General features: G+C 55.3%; 1 protein-coding gene and 1 long non-coding RNA gene across 2 annotated transcripts in view; one reads left to right on the forward strand and one right to left on the reverse strand.

The window, feature by feature from the left end:
* MINDY4 (MINDY lysine 48 deubiquitinase 4) overlaps window positions 1–24,422 on the forward strand; it is a 120,346-nt gene that overhangs the window by 56,376 nt on the left and 39,548 nt on the right. The window contains exons 6-12 of the mRNA XM_082471816.1: window positions 1,703–1,761; window positions 6,872–6,978; window positions 8,508–8,624; window positions 9,855–9,943; window positions 20,330–20,431; window positions 22,149–22,212; window positions 23,366–23,431. Of these exons, the coding sequence (XP_082327942.1) occupies window positions 1,703–1,761; window positions 6,872–6,978; window positions 8,508–8,624; window positions 9,855–9,943; window positions 20,330–20,431; window positions 22,149–22,212; window positions 23,366–23,431 (604 nt within the window). The remainder of the gene's footprint in view (window positions 1–1,702; window positions 1,762–6,871; window positions 6,979–8,507; window positions 8,625–9,854; window positions 9,944–20,329; window positions 20,432–22,148; window positions 22,213–23,365; window positions 23,432–24,422) is intronic.
* On the reverse strand, window positions 10,728–20,321 carry LOC309665619. Its single transcript, XR_014266582.1, has 2 exons — window positions 19,776–20,321; window positions 10,728–17,734 (listed from the first exon to the last, which is right to left on the reverse strand). It is a non-coding gene; the product is annotated as an uncharacterized lncRNA (long non-coding RNA).

Below are 24,422 nucleotides of genomic sequence, written 5' to 3' on the forward strand. Positions count from 1 at the left end.
AAGGAATCAGAAAGTATTTGCCGCTATAATTGCCATCATTTTTATAAATATGATGTCTCTTGTTGATGATGATGTTGGGGAACCTTTGAAGAATTTCAGCCAGGCCGTGGCATGGTCAGATTTGCTTTCTGGAAAGATGCCTTTGGCACTCATGTGAAGACGTGGGGACCAGCACGGGGTGGGGCATCACACGGGGGGGTCAGGAAACCAGTTAGGGGGCTGTGAGAATGATCTGGGTGAGCGACGAAGAGGCAGAGAGCAGAGATGGGTCCAAGAGAGATGTTGTCGCCATCAGGGTGTTCCAGAGATGTCTTTACTCCTGATGTTCCCGGCTCAGAATGGTTCAAGGTGGCTTTTAGAGACCATCTAGCACCTGCGCCTCAGTCCTTGCTTTTCAGACACCTTGCCTTAGTCTCTGGGTGAAATAGTGACACAGGGGACAGAAGGGATGGGACTCAGGTCCTCGGCTTTAGTGGCAGTGAGGATGGGGGTGGGGAGAGGTGTGGCTGGCTGGCGGAGGCTTCTGATGAAAGTGCAGCTCCTTATTGCTGGGCCCTGGGGAGGGGGGCACAGCGTCTGTGTTGACCCCCCTCCCCTCTACATCCTCCTGCTGCCCCTCTGTGCCTTAGCTCCTCTTTCCAGCTTGTTCTTTCACCATTCCCCACAAGAACACTTGCAGAATCCTGGTAGCCTGGGGCGTAGGAATTTTGTGGTCTGAGTTGAGGATGAGGGGCTGCCTGGGAGGGAGGGGGAGGAGCTCTGTGTTCCAGCGCCAGAGGAAGAAACCCGGAGTCCAGAGCAGTACGTGCTCAGGGATTTGGTACTGCGCGTCCTCCGTGGTCTTCCACTCACGCCCCTTCATACATCTTCAGGAGGAAGCCAATTCAATAGAACCTACCGTGGCAAGATTATGATTGTTACTTCAATCATATCTTAGCCTGCAAGGATGTTGGAGGAAAATATATTTCAATGCCACGTTCAAAAGAGCTGTCATTTTTAGCATTGTAAATAGATTTTTCAAGGGGGTGATGTAATGTTGTTATTTTTAATACATTCTTTTTAAAAAATGATTTTACTTTAGTTCAGATCGATGCATGCTGGAGGGAAAAAAGATCCCAAGAGAGCTGAAATACAGGTGGGCCATTTAAAGAAAGCTCTGTGCGCACACCTCTGAATTTACAAGTCAGGATCACAGTATGTATTCTTTGGTGCATTCTCGAGGTTTCTGATAAATGGCTGCTGATAGCTTTACAAGAAAGCTGGGAGAAAGGAAACAAACACAAAAATGAGATAAGAAAATCTGTGCAGTGATTACAGGAACTTGATGTGTGTGTGTGTGTGTGTGTGCACGTGCACGTGTGAATGTGTTTCCCAGCAGTATTACAGTGGCGTCAGCAAATTAGCTTGCATTCGGTTCTCGGGAAGTGTCAAACTACAGGGTCCATCGTCCTATATTGGCTGGTGTGTGTGTGTGTGTACAGAATTGAAAAGCGCCCCAGGGGTGATTTGGTCCCATCCGATATGGAACCTGTGGCTCAGGGAGGGAGAGGGCTGGTGCAAGGCACACACACAACAGCCTGGCCAGAGCTGGAGAGAACCCACCTCCTGAAGCCCCATCCAGTGCTCCTCCCACCCTTCTCTGCTGTTTGCATTTCTCTGTCATTCCTATGGTACATTGACATTTCCTGTTTTTTTTTCCTAGGAGTAATCAGTTGCCAGCATCCAACAAGGTCGATGGTGAGCTGGGTGTGCTGCAGCTTGGTGGGTACCACTGGGGCCTCTGTGCTGTGCCCATCAGGGCCCAGGAGGTCTTCATTTGGTCTGTCTGGGAGGCAGTGGATGGTAGCGCTCTCTGCTGGCCTGAGGGGGGGGCGGTGCTCCTTTCTTCCCACCTGACTTCAGGAAGGAGGGGCTGGCCCGGTGGGTAGAGCAGGCTTCTCTCTTTTTTGGTTGATGTCCAAATCCGTCTTCCACTGCCTACCTCTCCCAGAGAAATCCTATAAGAAGTCTGGACATTTCTAGATCCACACTGGGAGAGAGGGGGCAGAAAAGCCTTTTCTGCATTTGGAGGTTCTTTTAGGGTTACTCAGAACCTATAGAAGTCTCTAGAAGACAGTGCTCAGTCAAAATATTAGTATATCTCTGCCTGGAGAAGCCCATCCTTTAAACATTTCCCCCCACATATCCCTGAGGTGTAAAATACAAATCATGAGGCGCATCAGCGCACAAACCTTTAGTGTTCAGCTCAGTGCCCTTTCACATGTGTATACATCTGTGTACCTCCTCTGCAAGATCTAGATAAGAACATGTCCATCCACTCTTTCGTTTTGAAGCCATCTTTTTTTTTTCTCTTTCTGGAATTCTCTACTCCCCAAAGACTGACGTGTTTGCAGGCCTTGGCAAAAGCCAAGAATAGAATAAAGGAGGACAACCAAGGACCAGACATGAAAGGACAAGGCTTGAGTGCCATTGACCTTTGCTCTCCTCCTGGAAGCCAGCAATTTACCTGTTGGACCATTTTGCCGTACAAGAGCTGAGAGCTGTTCACACCCTTTTCATCTCCTTTTAAGCACTCCCTTTAACATGAAGGAAGAAAGCAGCTCGCCCTTTAGAAGTGACTTGTGTGAGACATGCTGTCTGACAGTTTGCTTTGATGAAGTTGAAAGGCAGGGGCAGGCCTCCGAATGATGGAGGCACGGGTTTGTTTATTCTGCTTAGTTCTCCTCAGAGGTAAGAGTTCCTCAGAGGTTTGGAGTTTTTTTGTTTTTTGTTTTTTGTTTATTTATTTTTGGCTGCGTTGGGTCTTCGTTGCTGCGCACGGGCTTTCTCTAGTTGCGGCGAGCGGGGGCTACTCTTCGTTGCACTGTGTGGGCTTCTCATTGCGGTGGCTTCTCTTGTTGTGGAGCACGGGCTCTAGGCGTGCGGGCTTCAGTAGTTGTGGCACACGGGCTCAGTAGTTGTGGCGCACGGACTCAGTAGTTATGGCTCACAGGCTCTAGAGTGCAGGCTCAGTAGTTTTGACACACGGGCTTAGTCGCTCTGTGGCATGTGGGATCTTCCCGGACCAGGGCTTGAACCTGTGTCCCTTGCATTGGCAGGCGGATTCTTAACCACTGCGCTGCCAGGGAAGCCCCCTCAGAGTTTTAATCATCAGAAATGGCTGGTGGGATCATTTGGCCCACCCAGGAAGGGGCAGATTTCACTGGGCACACGGCTGTGCAGAATGAAGCCTGGAGCCGGGAAAGGCTGGCATCCGAAGCCTTTCTGTGAAGCGCTTTAAGATTTTCTAATGAAAGCCACTCCTGTTTGGACATAAAGTGAAGCAGTTCCCGGCCTTGGGAACCCAGAGGGCTTCTATTGGGAGGAAGGCTTTTAGCAATTCTCTCAGAACCCAGCTGTTTGAAGTGTGTGTGCCTTTTCCGGAGGGAGGCCGACCCCTCTTTGCTGGTGGCTCAGCTGACGATTTAGAGAAGAGGACGGAGATAAAAGATAAGAGGGCATGCAACCAAGTCACCCAGAGAAAGGGGAAAAGAAGTTTGGAGTGGGGGGTCAGAAACAAGGAATAGCATTCCCTTCCCCATCCCAACTCATCTTTCTTTGGTTCAAGTCAGCAAACTTTGGTTAGCATTACATGCCTGGGCACATACAGGGCTGTCAAAGCACTTTTCATCACCGTGATGAAAAGTGGCCTTGCCTTCTTGGAGGGTGGGGCTGGCTGAGACGAAGGAATAGAAGTGACCCCTGATAGCAACACGCAAAGTGGATGACCAGCAGCTCCTCACTGCTTCAGGAGGTGAGTAGGCCAAGTCTGTGGTGGGTTCCAGAAGTTTCCATAGTGAGGTGGCATTTAGACTGGACTTTGACGGATGAGCAAGGTCTTGTCAAGCAGAGATGTGAAGTGAACGATGTTTGAGGCCATCTCTGGATGTGTGTGGAGGATGGACTTTAGGGGCAGGAGTCTGCATGTTTGGGAGACCCTGGTGAGGGTCTCTTGGAATAGTCCAAAGAAGAGGTGCTTGGGGCCCTGTTCTATCTGGGGAAATCCTATAGGTATTTCAAGACCCTGATCAAATATTTACCTCTTAGGGGAAGCTTCCCTGACCCTTTAAGGCAGAATCATTTGCCTCTTCCCCTCTGCTCTTATAACCTTTGCACCCGTCTCCATTTTAGCACTAACGTCATGTTCTTTGTTTGGGGCTCTGTCTCCCCCTCTAGGCAGTGAGCTCCTTGAAGGCAGGGGTGGTGTTTTCACCATCTCTGGACCTCCTCCGTCCCACATAACCAGTGGCACATCATGCGTGTTCAGTAAAGTGCTTGATGAACAAATAGAAAAATGACAACACATTCCTGTAACAGTGGGGAGACAAAGGGCGGGGGACAGCGTATGAGGATTCTGCAGGCAGGATAATTTGGAGGCTGGAGCAGCGTGGCTTGTGGGAGAGGGTTGAGGTTTTGGCCTGGGTCCCTGGTGGAGGGTTGGGGAGATGGAGTCTTATCAAAATGGAAGCCTGGAAGGGTTCTGTGCTGAGAATCCTGAGTCCGGGGCATTGGGGCACTTCCAGGAGAAGATATCTTGCAGTCAGTGTGAAGTACTGGGTGGGAACCTGGAAAAAGAGATATACGGGCCTCTATTAAGTACTACCAAGTATATGTATATGTTTTCCTCCAAAGGGTAAATAAAATGGTATGGGAAACAAAATCCCTTGCTTCTTTTCAACCAGGCATTTACACCAGGGCCTTAAAAATAGCATTTTCAAGCCACTGGCGTTTGCAGCTGGTTTTGTCTGCTTGGCCAACATGTCATGCCGGAGTGCTTTGTTTTCCTTTGCACGGCCATCCCTCCACATCTGGACCTGCCTCATGGTCCTGAACCAACTCCCTGCACAGGTGCCAGCTGCCTCCTGGCAGAAACTGAGGGAGGCTGCCTCTTCCTGGGGGCTCCATCAGTCAGCTCCCCTTGGGCCCCCAGCCTCCAGCCTCAGACTTAGTTCATGGGGCTCAAGCAGAGCACGTTTCAGCCCTGGTTCCCTTCAGGACAGCCTTAGACTAAACAGAAGCCTCCAAATAGGCTTAAATCCTGCCCGCTCTGGGCCTCCAGGAAGCAGTCTGGCTGAGGCATCACAAGGACCCTTCAGGGCCTGGCGGAATCACTCAGTTACTCTCCCGCTCTGTTCTGGCCCTCAGATGCCTGGGATTGGATTAATCACACATCTCTGTTACTTAATTAACATTCTCAGTATTGATCTTTGCGAAGCCCGCTCATTGGTCTCCCTCTTGCCTTTCCTTCCTGATTTCCCTTTAGCCTCATGCTACACTCCCATGACCCTTGTCTCCATAAGCAACCACTCTCATGTTTTTTTTTTTTGCTTGTGTATGTTCTTGCAAAAATGTTTAGTGTTGTTTTGTGTACATGTGTTTATAATGGATGTAAAATCGTGTTATGTTATACATCCCATTTGCTTTCTTACTTTCTCTACCCAGAGCCATGTTTTCAAGACCCGTGTGTGTTGCTGGGTGAACATCTGGTCTTTATTTCAGGTGTTTTTGTAAGGCCATGGTCACAGGGTGGCTTTTTTAGAGACCCTAACTAAGAAAGGTTCTCATTTAAATTCCAGACTTGTTTAAAAATTTTGTTTCACCTTAAAGGTAAAATCTGTCTGCATTTCAGTGGGCCGAGCCTCTAGGAGTTGGCCTCATGCTGTGCCTGGTCCTTCTCCAGGGGAGAAAAGGAGGCTGTAGAATAAGATTTATGGCACGTGTTCTGGGGATGTTGGCCTTTGCACACCGTCTCAGATGATGCGGGGCAGGGACTGTGACATTTCTATAGTCCCAGATGCACAGAATTATGGCAGGCACTGTTGATTTCTATACAGTGTGGCGTGCTTTTTAAATAAGCATTTAACCTTGGGGAAAGGGGGGTGGAAAAAGTCTCCAGAGGTTCTCTGGAGACCAGCCTGCCCAGCTTTGCCAGCATAATTGCCTTGGGTTGTTTTCACTTGGGTCCTGCATCTGAGGGTTCTGGTACATGCTGCGGCAGTGCGTATAATGGCGAGAGGCAGCCTCACCTGGCTGGGAAGGCACAGGCTGGTGCTGCCAACACCCACGCTGGGACCCTCTCTGGGCCTCAGTCACCCCAGCTTTGGGAATGTGATTTAGTGTCCCTTCTGGCTGGAGGTCCAGGGAGGTCTGACCGGCAGGATGGCAGAGCAATTAGGAGTTGGCCTGGGTTTATATTCTATCTCTGCAACTTTCCATCTGTGTGACTTCTGGTCAGTTACTTAACTTCTCTAAGCCTCAGTTTCCTCATCTTTAAATGGGGATGATGATAGTTACTCTCTCGTGGAGCTGTTCTGGGGCTTAGATGATAAAACACAGATGGTAAGTAAATGAAAGCCACAATAGTGATCATCTATTATAACTGTTATTATTCTCTCAGGAAGGGCGGCATTGTCTTTCCTAATCCCGCCCTCTTCGTGTTTGTCCTCAGGGGGACAGATCTGTGGGTCACATCCACCTTTTGTAAGACTTGTGTCTGAGCCAGGCTTTTCTGGGCCTGACTCGACAGCTTAGGCCTAGGCCCTTGTTTCTGCATGTCCACAAGCAGAGCTTTCTAGTGGACTGATAGCCAGGTCCCATCTGCCAGCATCCTTGGACCAGCATGGGGTGACAAGGAGCAAGGGCTCTCACTCTGCCTTTTTCCTTCTGATGAAGGCTTGGGAGCCTCAGCGGGGACGGGGGGTGGGTGGTGGAGGAGCCCTCCTCTCATTCCAACCACCTCAAGACTCATCAGTGTCCTGGGTGTTAAACGGCTTCCTAGTCTGTTGTCTGTGAGTCATAACAAGGAGCTCACGTGGCCACGGTTTTCTTTCAGAGGATGTGGAGGATGAATTGGTAAGGGAAGAAGTCATCCTGTCTCCCGTCCCATCAATGCTCAAGCTGCAAGTAGAGTCAAAGCCCATCGACCTCTCAGTGGCAAAGGTAGGCGTCAGTTGAAAAGTGCGAGGTGATGTGTCTGGATTTGAGTTGGTGTGGATGAGGTGATTTTCATCTCTCTGGCTCCATTCATCCCGTTATAACCTCTCAGTCACTGTTAAAATGGAAATTTGAGTGTGATATGGAAGAAAACCTGAACGGAGGGAAAGTCAGGAAAACGAGGGCCTAGTCCCGGCATCTCCCTCTCCTTCTCTGAGACAAAAGGTGAGGATACAACCTCTTCCCATTCAAACATTCCAGGATCCAGCTTTTCTTTTGGTCCAGAGCTCTGCTTCACCATGTCCGCAACCGGTAACTCCAGGGTTGCGATGGGAACGGGATAATTGTCCTCATTAGCTTGACTGTGCTCCTGCACTGGTCCCCTGAGCTGGGCTCAGGCTGGACTGCAGTGAGGGAAGGACAGGGAAGTGCTACCAATTCCTCAACGCCACCTGGGTTCCCATCAGTGACCTCCTGGGTTCACACCAGTGACCTCCTGGGTTCCCACCAGTGACCTCCTGGAGTCACAGGACTTCGGGAGCCGGTTCCTGGCCTTAGCAGCCTCCTCTGCAGGGATGTCCTGGATTCCTCACCATCTCTGCTGCCATAGGGCCTCGCCCTTCTCCGTGGCCGGTGGTTCCTGCGGGATGGAATGTTGCTCCTGCTGTCCTCCACTGGCTTTTCAGCCAGGATCCAGGAGGGAAAAATAAAACTCCTGGGGACACAGCTGACCCTGTTCTCTTCCTGCTTACCAAGTATTTACTCAGCACGCAGGTGAAAAGTCAAAGGTTTTTCTAGAGGTTTCGTCCCTCCCCATCCTTCTCCTCCTTTTCCCTTCCTTCTTTTGAAACCACAGGGAGAGGGTCAGACCCAGTTAAGTGGCCCCAAGCCTGGGAGTAAGTGCTCTGGTTGTCTGTAGCCACAGGGCTCTGATTCTCTGCAGTGGGTACTGCTGTTTTGGGAAGGCTTCTCAGAGGCCTCTAAAGGCCACCCAGTAGTAGCATCTCCAAAAGCAGCTGAAAAAACCGAGGCCCACACAGAGAAAGGAGGACCCAGGACACATGGTGTCCACAGGAAGCAGGACCCAGGTTTCCAGGCTCGTAACCCTGTGACCTGGCAACCATACTGTGCCTAGCTGGGAGCTGTCATTCTGTGACTGAGAGAATAGACATGGGCTTCAGCCAGAAAACTCAAGGTCCTATAGTTTCTAGGCTCTTGGGAAACTCAGTCCAAATACATGGATGACTGTAGTTGGTGCAAGAAGGGGAAGCAAGCCCTGACAGACGAATTTACCCACCCCACTCTCCTGGTAAGGTTTACAGATATTCCAGAGGGAAGACCCTGAGGGTCCATTTTCTCTTTCCTCAAATATGAGAAGAATGGGTTTGCAAAATGAAAAGAAAATAGACTACCCTGCTGGAAAACAGACTACCCTGCTAGAATTCAAGACCAGCTCCTGTGGGAATGCAAACACCCAGCAGTGTACTGTTGTTTGCTTTTAAAACAACCAATACAGTTCTCTCTTCTTCTGACAGGACATAAAGACCATTCTGTTTGGTTCCAGCTTTTGCTGTTTCAATGAAGAGTGGAAACTTCAGAGTTTTTCCTTTAACGACTCAGCATCATTAAAATATGGCATCGTGCAGAACAAGGCAGGTTGTTTTTAAGTGCCCCTGGGGACGCTGCTGTGGGCCCATCGTGGACAGGGGCACACGTCCCCCAGTTTGGTAAATCCCGTGGGTGTTGCCCGCGCCAGCCCCTCATTTGCTGAGTTGTCACCCAGGGCAGGAACTTCACGTGTGGCTGGCAGAGCAGAGCGGGGCAACGTGACCGCTGCCGTGAGGGGTGCATGATGCTGGAGGGGAGAGGGAGCAGGAGGGGGCCCTGTGTCCGGTCAGGGGTACCAGAGAGGGTCCTTAAGCTAAGTATTGAGAGATGATTTTGCAGGTGGAGCTGGAGAAAGGACACTGGAGGCAGGGGGCAACATGAACAAAGGGAGGCTGTGTGAAAATACAGGGACTGCAGGAAGGGGCAAAAGTCTCAAGCATGAGGACCAGAAGTGTGCGGGGAGGATATGATAAAAGACAGGGAAATGTAAGTAGATTGTGGCAGGATTTGAACATGGCTTATACACAGTTGCCAAGATACACATTTTCAGGGCCAGAAGATACTGTAAAATCTGGCAGCTTATCCAGGTTCCGTTTCTCAAGCCCCAGGAGCCTCCCCCTGCCCCACACTGCCTGAGGAAGAACCCCAAGACCACCCACTTCTGCCCCTAACTTGGCCAAGTCAGCACATCTTCTTGCACCCCGAGTTCGAGGGCACCCACGGCCCCTGCTCTGACAGTCCTTGTACTTGTTGATGCCTACAGGGGTGAGCTCCTCAAGGAGCCCTCTCCCTCCAAGACACACCTACTAGGTGCTGAGGTAGGCCACCGGCCGGGGAACAAGATTGCTTACACAAGCGGAGGCTGCCCAAGGGGCTCACTTCTAGCTGAGATGGTCAGGGAAGCCTTCCTGGAGGAGGAGGCCTTTAGGATGGGCCTTGAAGGCTGGGTAGACAATTGACACCGTCAGCCTGTGGACACGGAAACACGTCTCTGGATGCCTGGACACCCATGGTGACAGCCCCTGACGGGTTGTGAAGAGTCACTTTCCCCCCATCACACACCACAGACTTTGCTCCTTCCTCTAGCGACGGGCACCTGGCCCTCTGTCACCCCCTCTCTGTGACTCAGGGTCAGCACTTCACAGAAGTAGTTGCCACGCAGGAGACCCCTGTTTGAGGCTCTGTAACCTGTTGGGGGAGGCTGGTTCTGGAAGAGCAGGTGGCCCTGCCCTGGGTCAGTTCTCACAGGCACTGACGCGCGTCCTTCTTTGCAGGGTGGTCCCTGTGGGGTTCTGGCAGCTGTCCAAGGCTGTGTCCTACAGAAACTCCTGTTTGAAGGAGATAGCGGAGCTGACTGTGCTCGGTAAGTCGGCGCTCATTCCGGCAATAGCTTCTCTTCCCAAGGCTTCTCCTCACTGTCCAGAAAAAATAAGCAAGGAAATGTGTGTTTGTTCCCTGATATTTCCCGTCTTCTGGAAAGGGAAACGGTGGCTGGCTAACAGGGCCAGTGCTGACCAGTTTAAATGACCTGCATGCCATTTGTTTCTAAGAGCAGGGAGGCTTGTTAAGTCCTGTGCCACATGGGAAGTGGCAGTTGGAACAGCACTGAAACTCAGGCCACCCCCTCCTCAGGAGTGGAGCACAGCAGCTCCCCAAATCCCGTCCACACCCAGGTCAGCCTGCTGACCCCTCCGCTGAGCCCAGGTCTCCCCTCCCTCCCCTCGTTCCGCCACCTCTGCTAACAGCCATCCCCGCGTGGTCCAGCCAGACCTGCAGGATACGGCTTCCTCCCCTCGGCCATTCTTTCTCCACCTCACACACTGAGTGTTTGCACACAGCCCCTCCTTCTCATCCTCACTCCCTCCACAGACATTTCTGGAACATTCTCTCTGTGCGGGTACCAGTGATTCAGAGAGGAATAGATGCATTCTCTGTTCTCCAGAGTGCTCTGTGAGGTTGAGGGATGGAGAGAAATCCACAATCCTACCTTGTGGTTGGTGCTCAGATAGAAGGATTATCGAGGGGCTACCCAAGGCTGGGGCCAGCTCGGCCGGTTTGAGGAGGCAGCCCTCTTACCTTAACCAGTAACTGTGTGCCCAGTGGTACCGAGTCACCCTCAGATTTACAGAACTTCTGGCACTTGTCTATTTTTCTTTTTTAGTTCAACTCTAATACACATACAGAAGAGTACACAACTCAGAAAAGGGCACAACTCATGTATGTTCTGCTTAATGAATTATTGCAAAATCACACACCCATGAACACAGCGCCCAGATCAAGAAAGAAAATATTTCCAGCTCCCTGGAAGCATCCTCCTGCCCAGTAGATACCTCCGTTCTCTTCTCCAAAGTTGTGATTAAGCGGATTTGAAAATCACAGCTTAGTTTTGACAATTCCTGAACTTTAATTAAAGGGACTTGCCTTTTTTTTTTTTTTTAAAGACAACAAGGCCCACCCAACATTTATTCACGTTCAAATTCCTGGGAAAGACACTAGTTCCCCAGACATCCAGCCAAGCTTGTACAAACGAAACACACTTTACCAGCTTAGAGGATGTGGCCTTAGACAGGATCCGAGTGAAGGTGGCTTTTCATGCTTGGCATTTTAGAATTTGTCCGATAATATGATTTGTCTAATTACTTTACAAAGTAACAATCAAGGTTCTTGGTTTCAAGCTGAAAGGTGCTAACCGTAAGCATAGCATAACTACAGCCGGAAGCCGAGCGACACAACATTTGCACAGCAAGGGCTGACCTTGTCCTGTTCTTCTCCCCAGTGCCTGCTCTGGAGTCCAGTCCAGCAAAGTGCGGCCCGCACAGTGAGTGTCCGATGGTCAGGGACGCTCCTGGCTGGCTGGCTGGCTGGGACTGGCTAAGCGAGGGACCTCTGGCTGCCTGCCCTCTAAGGGCGCAGGGACCCTCTCTGAGCACATATACACCTCCACCCCTACCTTCCCTCCTTGCGCTGCAGAGAGGCGCACAGGGAGGACTTAATAGGCACTTGGAGGGCGTGCGGGCCTCAACAAGGCAGCTGTGGCCTTGCCCTCATGGCACCTACGACTGAACACGAGAGCCAGATGAACAGGAGGTCCCAGGGGGACGTGCAGGGAGCCCAGGGCCCACCCGGACGTGAAGAGGGTCAGGCAGGCTTGCTGGAAGAGTGACTTTTTTTTTTTTTTTTTTTTTAAATTTTATTTATTTATTTCTTTTTGGATGTGTTGGGTCTTAGTTTCTGTGCGAGGGCTTTCTCCAGTTGCGGCAAGCGGGGGCCGCTCTTCATCGCGGTGCGCGGGCCTCTCACTATCGCGGCCTCTCTTGTTGTGGAGCACAGGCTCCAGACGCGCAGGCTCAGCAATTGTGGCTCACGGGCCTAGTTGCTCCGCGGCATGTGGGATCCTCCCAGACCAGGGCTCGAACCCGAGTCCCCTGCACTGGCAGGCAGACTCTCAACCACTGCGCCACCAGGGAAGCCCAGGAGTGACGTTTTAATCTTACTGAGATCCGGAGGATGAGCAGGGCTCGTGACTGGCTTCACACACACCCTGGCACAGGCTTGTTCCTCCCTCGATTTCTCCTTTCCCAGCAAATCCCTCAGCCTCCTTCCCTGGCTCCTCACGCGCAGAGGCCATGGCCTCAGGGCCGCCTTCCCCGACCTCCCCAGACGCTGCCTGCAAGGGCCCCACCATTGGATGCCCTTTTTATCCAAGTCATTACCTGTCCATTGTCTGTGCCCCAGAACACAAGCCCCCTGAGAACAGGGGCCTTCCTAAGCTGCCTGGGCCGTAGCCGTCCCTGGCATCCAGCCCCAGGCCTAGTGCACAGAAGAGGCCCTCGGAACTTTTGTTGAATGAACCGCACGGACAAACATATGAGTTATACAGACTGACTGGGAGGGGAGGGGATAGTATTCCAGTAAGGAGAACAACATGTGCAGAGGCCTGAGGGCAGGGAGTGGAGCTGAGAGTCGCCTGGGGTGGCCAGGGCAGAGTGTAGGCGGCAGGGCGAGACCCGGGGCCAGGCTGCCAGAGGGCCCTCAGGGCCCAGCGGCTTGCTCAGGTCAAGCCTTGGCCTTGGCCCTTGTGGGAGGTGTTTGATAATTCATTTCAGCCCCACATCTCTTCAGAACTGCTTTTGAACTTGGACTTTGGACTTCTTGGAGGAAGTTGTAGATCATTTCCCAACAGTCAGGAAGGGGTGTATAAGTTGGTTCCCGGAAGGGCCGTTTCTGCCCAGGCCACAAGGCCGGCTTGGCTCCTTGTCACCTGCCCTACAGCCCCACTAAGGGGATGTGACAGCCTCTGGATCCCCGGGCACGTCCTCGGGAGAGAGTTCTGCTCGCCACACCAGAGAGGGGAGCTAGGGCTTGGAAGGCAGAAAGCCATTCGGGCTGGGGGCACAAGACGGGCTCTGGGTAGAAAGAAAACTGTACCAGCTGTGGGAAGAAGAGTTGGGGCCAGCCTAGATTGAAGGCCCTCGGAGGCCGGGCTGGTGGGGCAGGAGGGGAGGAGGCTGGAAGGGGCTGCTGGCTGCTGGGAGCTCTGTGTGGGGTGTGCCTGGTGGGAAGGAGCCCCGCTCTGGGGGAAGGCTGCCTGGCTGGGCCAGAGGAGGCCTGTGCCGAGCAGCCAGGAGAGCTCGGCCTGCTGGCCAGGCAGGGTCCCGCCCACGGGAAGCGCGGAAGGCTTCATGCTGCAGAAGAGTGACCTCACCTTTCTTTGGAGTCCCACAACCGTGGGTGCTTGCTCCTCGTTAGTCCCTCCCCTGTTGCACCTCCACGCCTGCGGCCCCAGGCCCTGCACCCAGAGCTGCTCTCCACGCAGGCTGAGCATAGTGGTCTGGCTTCCTGCTGGTGCTGGTGGCCGAACAGGCCCAATAGTGGGCATTCTTCCTACCCAACCGACAGGGAGGGGCGGAGAGCTTGGCCCAGTGACCCAGCTGCTCTCATTTGCCGAGACCGCTGAAAGTGCCTCAGGGGACTCAGGGAGACAGGGATCCGAGGGGGAGCAGCCGGGGGAGGTCCCAGTGGTGATGGGCTGTGGGCAGGGAGCACCAGCTGCCTCCACACCCCCCATCCTATATGTCCTCCTCTGGCTTCCGCTGCTGTGGGCCTGGCTTTGCTGAGGCGTGAGCCTGCCTCGGGGCTGGAGGCCAACTGGGGGTGAGAGGAGAGAGTCCTCCTGGGTTCAGGCTAGGACTTGGGTCAAGCAAAGGCCAGGGGAGTGAGCGGCCGGGGCCTGGGGCTGGCAGCCGAGGGGGGAGGTGAGAGCGGAGTCTGGATCGCCGTTTGCTGAGGTGAGGCCCTGCCGATCGGGGGCCACAGAAAGTCGTCCTTGCCAAGTGGGTGTCGGTGCAGCCTATAGGTGCCCGTGCTGAGGCTGCGGGGAGTGCCCAGCTCTGTGGTCCTTAGCCTGTCCCAGGATGGCGGTTGCTGAAGAGAGCACTGGACCGGCCAGAGACCTGGATTACAGTTGTGGGCCAGCAAGGCCTCACTTTCTCCATTTGTGAATCTCTGTCCTGCCCAAGTCTGACTCAGTAAGGAAATGCAAACCAAATCCTTTGTAAATCAAGGGCTGTGCAAGTGGGTGGGACCTTGAGATCACTTGCTGTGGTACATATGGGGAAACTGAGTCCCAGAGAGGGAAAGATGCTTGTCCAGGTTCACACCTGACCTCCGGGGCAGAGCTAAGCACGTCTGTCACACCACACTGTGCCCTAGAAGAGACTCTGAGCCCCAGGCGAGCCAGAGAGGCCAGGAGGGGCTGGTGCCGGGAGGCCGAGTGTCATGGGCTTGAAACACCCGAGGGCTGGACACCCAGATGGACTCTCAGTGACCAAGCTGCAGCTCTGTAGGCTCTGTAGTTTACGAAGGGCTTCTAGGCAGAACCTCCCCATTTTTCTAATTTGGGAAAAAAAAAAAAATCAGAAGAGTACAGAAGAGTAATACGGCAAAGTCCTGGGGACCTGCTGCCTCGTGAGTAAAGGATGACATTCGACATCCCTGCGGGAACCTCTCGCAGCCCCGGCTCCTCTGGTTTCCTTGATTCATTTGTAAGATCTTAATATTGATTATTTGGGTCATTGATGCCGCTGCACAGGCTGGTGTGCTGAGCTGAGCCTTCAGTACTCCCTTTTGACTCTGAAATTCCAAGATTTCAGAAATGGTCTGGTTTAAAAAAAAAAAAAAAAGGAAGAAAAAAGCAGGCAAGCTCCTCTGTTCTCTTTAGGAGCACTGCGTTGGCCCTCATGCCACACAGAGGTGGCACCTGCAGCTGCTGAATGCTGGGCCCTTTGGGAGCTCTGGGACCAGGGCCGGTGGGCCAGGTCTGCAGGCCTGGGCGGGCGTGGCCCCCTGCTCGCCATCTCCCCCCACGACTGGCGGGGAAACGGTTCTGTGAAAGCCGCACGAGGATGTGACTGCGGCCTCCAGGGAAATCATGCTGAAATAAAGGCTTCTTGGCAGAGGTGGTGTTTTTTCTGCAGGACTGTCTGGCTTCATTAAGACTCATCCCATCAGGCCAGCGGCCGGCCTCTCCTCAACTGGGGACGACAGAGCTGGGCGGCAGGGCTCGGTGTTTTTCCACTTGAGGAGGGGCTGTGCCAGCGGCTCGGCTCGTGGGAAGCGATGGTGAGCCTCGTTCCCCTGCGGGCTTGGGGAGCGCCACAGGCAAGGGAGCTGTCCTCTCGCCTCTACTTCCCTTCTCAACTGGGGAAGTCGAGGCCCAGAGAAGGAGGGGCACTGGCCCAAGGGCCCTCTGGACCCGTTAGCGGAGCCAGGCTTGGAACCCAGGTCTGGTGGTCCCCAGGCCAGCTCTGGCAGCGTTTGACCCTGAAAGGGGGCAGAAAGGTCTGCAGTCATTCGCCAGCTTTCTTCTGATTCTTCTATAGGCTCCGACTAGCGGGCATGTCAGGGTGGGCTGGAGAGCCTGTTTTGAGTTAATGATGGTCGAAACATCTTTTTAATCTGAAAGACTTGGGTAATTAAGCCCAACACAGGATGTATTACTTCCTGACGCCCATCGCCCATCCTTAGACAAATCTTGCACTTCTTCTGTGAGGTATTAGACTCTTTTAAAGAAACTTCTCTTGGTGCGAGAGCCCGGCCGGGTGCTAGATTCGCGGTAGGGGTTGGATAAGCGTGTGCGTGACTGATGAAGGCAGTGCAGAACCGCCCTGGTCACCGAGGTGAAGGCAGACCCTGAGTGCCCCAGTGAACGTGGAGGCCGGCGATTCCCTACAGCGCCTCCCTCCTCCCTCTTGTCATCCGCACGCACCCCAGCCCTGAATCCCCTGTGGCTGGTTACCCGGCAGAAGGGCCGGGCGGGAATGATGCTTGGGGGCATCTGGCCCAGGGTCTGCATTTTGGACATTTCATCTCCTTGGAATCACAACCCACGGTAGCGGACTCCGTCATCCCCAGAGCTTGTTTCCTGCCGCACCCCCGTCCCGGTGACCATCAGTCGTGGCATTCCCACCTCCTGAGCACCCACGCCCATCCCCTTCCCGCCCCTGCCCAGGACTGGGGTGCCCTGCTCCTCAGCTGAGCTGTACAGCCAGTGCCCGAGCAGCTCTGCTGCTCTATCTTGCCCTCCCTCCAGTCCTCACTGTACGTCCTCACCACAGGCTCCTCTTACAGCACAGATGTGACCAGGGCACTCCCCAGCCAAGTCCCTCGACAGGGGCAGGAGTGGGGCAAAGTTATGCCTGGATTGTATCCTCTGTCTAGAATGTCTATGCTGGAAAACCTCCAGACGGAGCTACCCGGTCACCTTCCAAACATTCACTATGGTCCACACCAACTTACTGAAGCAGGTACCGCTTGCCTGAAAGCTTCTCACTGCAGCCACAAATAAGATTTTAAAAACCAACATATATTAAGTACTTATCGCATGCCAGGCACTGTTAGAAGCACTTCGCACGTATTACTTCACTAATCATTAAAACCACCCTATGAAGGAGGTACTATTATTGTCCCCTTTTAAAAGGGGGAAACTGAGGCACAGAGACTAAGTGATTCACCCAAGGTCACACAGTTAGTAAAAACTGGACAAAGTGAAACAGCAGTGAGGGAAGGAGGAGAGCGTGGTGAGGTGGAACCAGCCATCTGGAGCTCCTGGTGTTGGGGACCAGCATTCCTTTGCCTCTGAGCCCATCTTTCCTGCACCTGCAACGCTATCAAGAGATCTGGCTCCTGGGCCCGGCCTATCTTCCAGGTCTCACAGGCTCTAATTACAGACCCTCTGAACTTCCGTGTTTCTACACAAAAGTTCTCATTCTTTTCATTGGCTTCCATTTAGTCTCTCCATCCTTCCCTGTGTCTTCTCCAGCATGCTCCTCCCCGTGTCAGCTCCAGACACAGCTTTCCAGAAAACAGTAGCACTGGGAGAAGTGCGGTGGTCGGGCCTGGGTTCCATTCCTGGCTCAAGGCCTTGGGGAAGCCCCTTGCCCTCGCTGGCCTTCTCCTCCCCACCCGGATCCTTTCTCCTTTGTCCAATGGGCCTGCTTTCCAGGCCCTCCTTGGTCCTTGCCAGCCTCTCCTGAATCCCAGAGCAATGTTTCCTCACCTTTGTTTTCGTAGTTGACAGTGGCCCAGGGCCAGTGCTTCCCGAATCTCAGGTGCCCGGTTCGCTGGTGGTGTGGTAGCTGTTTGCAGAGGAGCAGGCAGGCTTCCTGAGGCTGCAGACGTACCAGGCAGTCTGCGTTTAATTTCTCAAGTGGTTGAGTGCTTGTTTGTCTCATTGAGTTAGAAGGATTGCCTGGTGTCACCGGCTTGTCGTCACTTTCACATCAGATATAGGGAGTTCACCATCCTGTGAACACTCTGGCCACAGCCAAAGTGGGCACTTGACGTTTCCATAAAGACAACAGCAATGGGTACCCTTTCTTGAGCATTCTCCACATGCCAGGCACTGGGCCATGGGCCTTACACAGATCATCTCATTTAAAGCTCCCAACACGATGAAGGAGGTACTACTGCCCCAGCCAGTCTAGGGATGGGGAAACCGAGGGACCCTCTGTCACGTTGCCTCCCACTTTAAAGTCACTGGACCACAACAGCCTGGGTGCAGATGCCTGGCTCTGTGGCCCAGGGACTGGGCCGTGACCACGTGCTGCCCACCATGGTGACCTGTGTCCTGGTCTCGGGGTTCTCCTCTCCTACCCTGGAGAGGAAGGACAAACACCAGTTTTCACCCGCTCCCCACCCAGCAGCTCAGCCTAGAGCTTAGGGTACTTGGTGACTGAAAACATGGAAGCTCCCTCTACGTTGCTGGGAGCCCTGGCGTCAAGCCCCTTTTGTTTGTTAGGTAGTGAGACACTCAGATGCTTAGCCTGCCTTCGTAGGAGTTTAAGAAAACTTCCCAGAATCCAGGGGTGGGCAAGAAGCACAGCTCTGTGGAGCCCTGGAGACGGAAAGAGCGTCTGTACGTGGCCGTTGCTGCTTCTGTCTTTCTCATGGACTTCATGCACTAGGGGCCTCTTCATTACCGTTTTTACGGTAAGAGGTCTCTCTGCCATTTTTGATACCACTGGCTGCCTGTCCTTCTCCGGCCCTTTTGCTCCCAAGACTGTAACGGCCCGTCTCCGAGCTCTGCCCTTCCTGCCTGCCTCCCCTGCCTCTCCCAGGCGCTGGAGCTCCACCGGGCTCCAGCCTTGGCCGCCGCCTCTGCCTTCCTCATCCCCTGTCTGGGAAACCTTAGCCACACGGGGTGCCGAGAACCCCTCACATGCTGCTGGCTCGTAAGCCTCTACTCAGCCCGAGCCGCTCGCCTGGGCTTCAGAGAGACGGCTTCACCTGGCGTCCCACGTGCACCTCCAGCGGCCCCCGTGCCCCACCCCCGTCGTCCCACGTGCACCTCCAGCTGCCCCCGTGCCCCACCCCCGTCGTCCCACGTGCACCTCCAGCTGCCCCCCGTGCCCCACCCCCGTCGTCCCACGTGCACCTCCAGCTGCCCCCCGTGCCCCACCCCCGTCGTCCCACGTGCACCTCCAGCTGCCCCCCGTGCCCCACCCCCGTCGTCCCACGTGCACCTCCAGCTGCCCCCCGTCCCCCACCCCCGTCGTCCCACGTGCACCTCCAGCTGCCCCCCGTCCCCCACCCCCGTCGTCCCACGTGCACCTCCAGCTGCCCCCCGTCCCCCACCCCCGTCGTCCCACGTGCACCTCCAGCTGCCCCCCGTCCCCCACCCCCGTCGTCCCACGTGCACCTCCAGCTGCCCCCCGTGCCCCACCCCCGTCGTCCCACGTGCACCTCCAGCTGCCCCCGTGCCCCACCCCCGTCGTCCCACGTGCACCTCCAGCTGCCCCCCGTGCCCCACCCCCGTCGTCCCACGTGCACCTCCAGCTGCCCCCCCGTGCCCCACCCCCGTCGTCCCACGTGCACCTCCAGCTGCCCCCCGTGCCCCACCCCCGTCGTCCCACGTGCACCTCCAGCTGCCCCCGTGCCCCACCCCCGTCGTCCCACGTGCACCTCCAGCTGCCCCCCCGTGCCCCACCCCCGTCGTCCCACGTGCACCTCCAGCTGCCCCCCGTGCCCCACCCCCGTCGTCCCACGTGCACCTCCAGCTGCCCCCCGTGCCCCACCCCCGTCGTCCCACGTGCACCTCCAGCTGCCCCCCGTCCCCCACCCCCGTCGTCCCACGTGCACCTCCAGCTGCCCCCCGTGCCCCACCCCCGTCGTCCCACGTGCACCTCCAGCTGCCCCCCGTCCCCCACCCCCGTCGTCCCACGTGCACCTCCAGCTGCCCCCCGTGCCCCACCCCCGTCGTCCCACGTGCACCTCCAGCTGCCCCCCGTCCCCCACCCCCGTCGTCCCACGTGCACCTCCAGCTGCCCCCCGTCCCCCACCCCCGTCGTCCCACGTGCACCTCCAGCTGCCCCCCGTCCCCCACCCCCGTCGTCCCACGTGCACCTCCAGCTGCCCCCCGTGCCCCACCCCCGTCGTCCCACGTGCACCTCCAGCTGCCCCCCGTGCCCCACCCCCGTCGTCCCACGTGCACCTCCAGCTGCCCCCCGTCCCCCACCCCCGTCGTCCCACGTGCACCTCCAGCTGCCCCCCGTGCCCCACCCCCGTCGTCCCACGTGCACCTCCAGCTGCCCCCCGTCCCCCACCCCCGTCGTCCCACGTGCACCTCCAGCTCCCCACCCCACCCCGTCCCCGCCCTGTGTTCCCCATTTCAGTTGGTGGCACCACCACGCACTCACCAAAGCCCAGCCGTCATCCCGAATCCTCCCTTTCCCACGTCCCCACGCCGTATGTCCAGGTAACCGGCCAGTCAGGCTACTTTCGCCTCAGCGCTCGTGGTCTGGTCTCCTATCCACTGGGGGAGCGCGGGACACCTGCTTGCGTGAGCCGCTGTCTCCAGGGGCCTGGGTGTCGGGACTGGCCAAGGCTGGGCGGGGCAGGGCGGTGCCCCTGCCTGGGATGGCAGCAGTTGCGGGCTCAGTGCCCTGGGCTTTGTCAGAACCCGCAGCCTTTTCTTCCACCGCTCCGGGCCCTGCCGAGTGTCCAGAGGCCCCTTAGCTCCCGTGGGTGATTTCCTCAGCCTGCTCCTCCTCCAGCCCTGCCGGGGCCCCTCCCTCACAGCTCTTCCCTTGGTCTTCATCTGCAGAGGCCCTCCTCCCGGGCTCTGCCTGAACCCCTGGGCCGCAGGGCTCCGCTGGGCAGCAGAGGAAAGGACAGGCCATCTGCCACAGGGCTGCGCTGTCTCTGACGTCTGTCCCCATCGGCATAAACACACTTCCCTTTTCGTCCTCAGGCAGCTGCAGCCTTCAGACGCTCGTAGGACCCGCTGCCTGGCCCTGGCCATCGCGGACATTGTGTGGCGGGCTGGAGGCCACAAGAGAGCCGTGGTCACACTGTAAGTGCTTCCCTGGGCTGTGTTGCGACCGCTTCACCTTGGGCGGGCGCAGCTACAGGCCAGCTGGCTGTGCGCTTCCTGTCCTTGGGGAAATCGTCGTCTCACACAGGCCCTCTGGGCCTGAGGACCGTGTCTGTGCCCTCCCAGACCCCTGCCCTGTGCTCCAGGCCAGGAGGAGCCCAGAGAGTTGGCCTGATGTGCTGGGCAGCCCCACACCAGGGGAGGGCCAGCCCTCCACGTGGCTCCGGTCGAGAGGGGTCGGATCTGGGGATCCCTCTCTGCGGGGGGTGCTGGCGGATGTAACCTGCCTGAGAAAACCCATGCCCCCGCCCCGCCACCGGCAGCTTGCTCCCCTCTACATTTCTCTGATCCGGAGGCCTCGGAAAACAGCCTCTAGGTCGACCCAGTCATTTGTACTGCTCCCCCCAAAGCACGCTCCTATTTGCCCTGTCACTTGGATCCCCGTTCTGGTGAGGAGACTGACAGAGAGATGAGAGGTCAGCGGTGGAGCCAGCGCGGTCTTCTTCCCTGCTACCTCTGTCCTGCTGGTGGAGGATGCCATCCTCGTAATCTATGTGGATGGCCTGCCGGCTTTTCAGCCTGACCCTTCAGAGCGGAAGCATCACTTCATCCCAGCTGTGTGGCTAAGCTTTAGTAAAGGGGGTGCCCTTTGGATCCAAGGGCCACACCCTGGAAGGGGGCACAGTGGTCAGCAGAGCACAGTACTTAAGAGAAGAGACTCCAAAGGCTGACTCCCGGTGCTGTTGCTTATTGGCTCTGTGACCTTGACTAACTGACTCGACTTCTTTGTGCCTAGCTGTTTATTCATTTGGAAAATAGGGGTGATAGTAGTGATTACTTAGTGGGGTGAATGTGAGAATTGAACGAGTCAACATAAATAAAATGGTATATAATGAATGACAATATCATCGATCAGTTTAAATAATTGATCCATATAAATAAGTGATAAATAATAGTATGAAGCACTTAAGGTAAGGTCTGGCTCATACTAAGTATCATGTCAGTGTTAGGTATCATCATCATTATCACTGTTGTTCTTATCGAGTGCTTGTCCTTGGTACCCATGTTCCAGGTAACTTACAAACCCTGGCCCTTAGGATCTGCATGGCAGCCTTGAGAGCATATGGGGCAAAAATTCAATCTCTCCTTAATTTACAGATTAGGAAACAGAAGCCCAGAGAGGGGGCGGTGGCTGGTCCAAGGCTGCACAGCAGGCTAATGTCATAGTGGCCCCAAACCCAAATGCAGCTTCTAGTCCAAGCCTTCCTGGGCTGCACGTGCAGGTGCTGTGTAAACAGATGTCCTCCAAGAGGACAGAGGCTGGACTTCCTCAAGTCCCTAAAACACGAAGGGCAAGTGAGCATTCCTTAGTCTGGAAGCCTGCTCGTCAGTGGGTGAGAGGCAGACTTCCTGCTACCAGGATTTGGGTTTGGTTATTCCCGAGCTCTCCTTTGGCTGTCTTTTTTCCATCCCCTATTAGCACTGGCACCTCCACCCCCTCCCGTTTGGTGGAGTTCTCCGGACCCGGCCTAGCGGGTGAGTTCAAAGTGGGGAAACGAGGTGCGCTTGGCTCCCTTCCTTCCTCTGGACCACCTTTTGGTTTGTCCTCATTGAGCAGCCTGTGTGGTTTTTGCCTTGGCTCTGGGGCATGTCTTCTCTCCGCGCAGAGACTCATGCATCTCCCTTTCCTTTTTAGGGCTTCGAGAACACAGCAGTTCAGTCCAACCGGGAAATACAAAGCAGATGGAGTCTTAGAAACAGTACGGCTTTCTGGAAAATTATCACGCAACCTTTGGCTTTGTTTGGGGACAGTCTCCTTTCATATAAGTAAATCCTTCCTCAGTTGGGGATGGGCCAGACTTCCCTGTGGCCCAGGCCAGCAGAATCCTCCACCTGGGATTGGGGTGCGGGCAGAGGTGGGGGCCTTTGGGATGAGCTCTGGCCAGAACTGGCTTTATGGCCAAAAGGCCGATGGGCGCCCTGTCATGTTGAGCTTGTACAGAACCTGACGTCCCTCCAGCATTCGGTACACCATGCCTTTTGGCTAAACTCCAGCCTTCCCCATGTCCCCCTTTATGTCATAGCATCCTCTCTGGGATTGCTATGAGAGGGTAGTGGGGATGCAAGGGAGAGGAAGTTAGAGAGCAGAGAAGAGCTTTGATGGACGGAGCACCAGCTGGAAAGCCAGACCCAAGTAAGACAAAGGACAGGAGAGAAATGAGAGACGTGAAAATGCGGAAACTGTGACACTTTCCCACAAATTAACCTCCTCTTCACTGAGGATTTTTGTTTTACTTAGCTTGTTTCCTTTGACCTTTTGGGCATGTGTGGCCCTGGGATCTTAATTAAGCATCTCACTTTGTTGGATGTTATCTATGAAAGTGTTTTTTTCTGACCTGCATGAGAAAGCACAGGAGACTCATAACCACTGCTTTGCACTGAACTCAGGACACTGCCTGCTGGGCTTAGAACAGGCCTGGTGATGGCGACCTGGGTGGGTCACCCACCCTGTACTCCCCTGTCCCCCCACCCTTCCCGCCCCCAAGGTGCTCCTCAGATATCTGTGACTAGCCCGCAGGGTGCAGCCCCGCCCGTCAGGGCCATCCATGCATGATGCTGGCTCTGTGGTTTTAGTCCCATGATGTCTCCAATCCTGGGGCCTCTAAAGGCAGGCCCAGTGTTGCTGCAGGGCGGGAGCCCCAGAGACCCCAGCTGGGCCCTGCAGCCTTTAAATCACACACAGGTGTAGGAGTGCCTCTCCACCCCCGCTCCCGAGGTCGCCGCTCTCTGACTGCAGGGACATTCCCCAGTGGGGTCTTGCAGCTGCTGAAGTTAGGGCCACAGAAACTAATCCAGCATGGGGGGCCGTCCACTGGGCTTGGGCAGTTCACCCTGTGTGCTTGTGTTTCCCAGCTCATACTCCACAGTTTGACCTGCTACGAGGAGCTGGTGACTTTTCTTCAACAGAGCGTCCATCAGGTATGAACAATGGTTTAGTTTGTGGGATGTGTGTTGCTAAGCTTCTGCTTCCTTTGTGGGAGGCATGCTGGTGAACTGGGGTTGTTCCCTGTTCATCCCCACCCTGGGGTAGTGGGGCAATGTCGGCTGGAGGAGTGGGCTTGGGGGCAGAGGGTCCGACCTCTGCCACTATGTCCTGGAGGGCTGGCCATGGCTACAGGTAAAGGGAGCCGCTGCAGCGGGGGCTGCAGAAGCAGGGATGGAGCGGGGTCAGGCTGAAGGGGAGCAGCTATCAGACTGCGGTTATGAGAGCTTTCTCTCTGTCCGAGGGCAAGCAGCTACCTCTGCAGGTAAAGAACACTTTGTCAGTGAGTGGGGCTCAGCACCATCTGGGGAGGTGACTAGGACATGGGTTCCTGGGCTGGGTTGGAGGTCTGAGCACTGTTGATGGAGATCCTGACAGTAGAGGACCTTGGTTGGTGTCCCGGGAGGCAGGGCTGGGCCCGGAGGGGCCTCCGGAGCATCCTGTGTACTGGAGGAGAGCCGAGCACCTGCTCCAGCCTGTGAGATGGGGTGGAACCCAGCCAGGGTCTGGGAGCAGCCCATCAGAGGGCTGAGGGAATTCAGAGTTGGGCTGTAGCCTTGGAGCTTTGTGGAGGAGGTCGTTGAATGCTCCCGGGGTGGGTGAAGAACATTGTCTCTGGAGCCGTCAGCGTCAGCGGGTGTTTGCATCTAGGTTACACCCCTCAGTAGCTCTGTGACCTTGGGCAACTTACTGGAGCCTCTGTGCCTCAGTTTCCTCCTGCGTACCATGTGGATGATGGCAACGGTGCCTGCCTCAGAGCGCTGTGCAAAGCGCCTGGAGCCACCGTGTCCTGCTCCATGTTCCCGGTGGTCGTTAGCTTTCGTTGTGGGTGTTTCATCACCATGGTGATGATCACTTAAGGCAACCTTGAGATGGGTTAGTTGTAGACAGGTAGAGACGGGAGGGAAGCATCCAGAGCCAAGGGAT

The sequence above is a fragment of the Balaenoptera physalus genome (assembly GCF_965194825.1).
Source record: "Balaenoptera physalus genome assembly, chromosome: 8".
Taxonomy (NCBI): domain Eukaryota; kingdom Metazoa; phylum Chordata; class Mammalia; order Artiodactyla; family Balaenopteridae; genus Balaenoptera; species Balaenoptera physalus.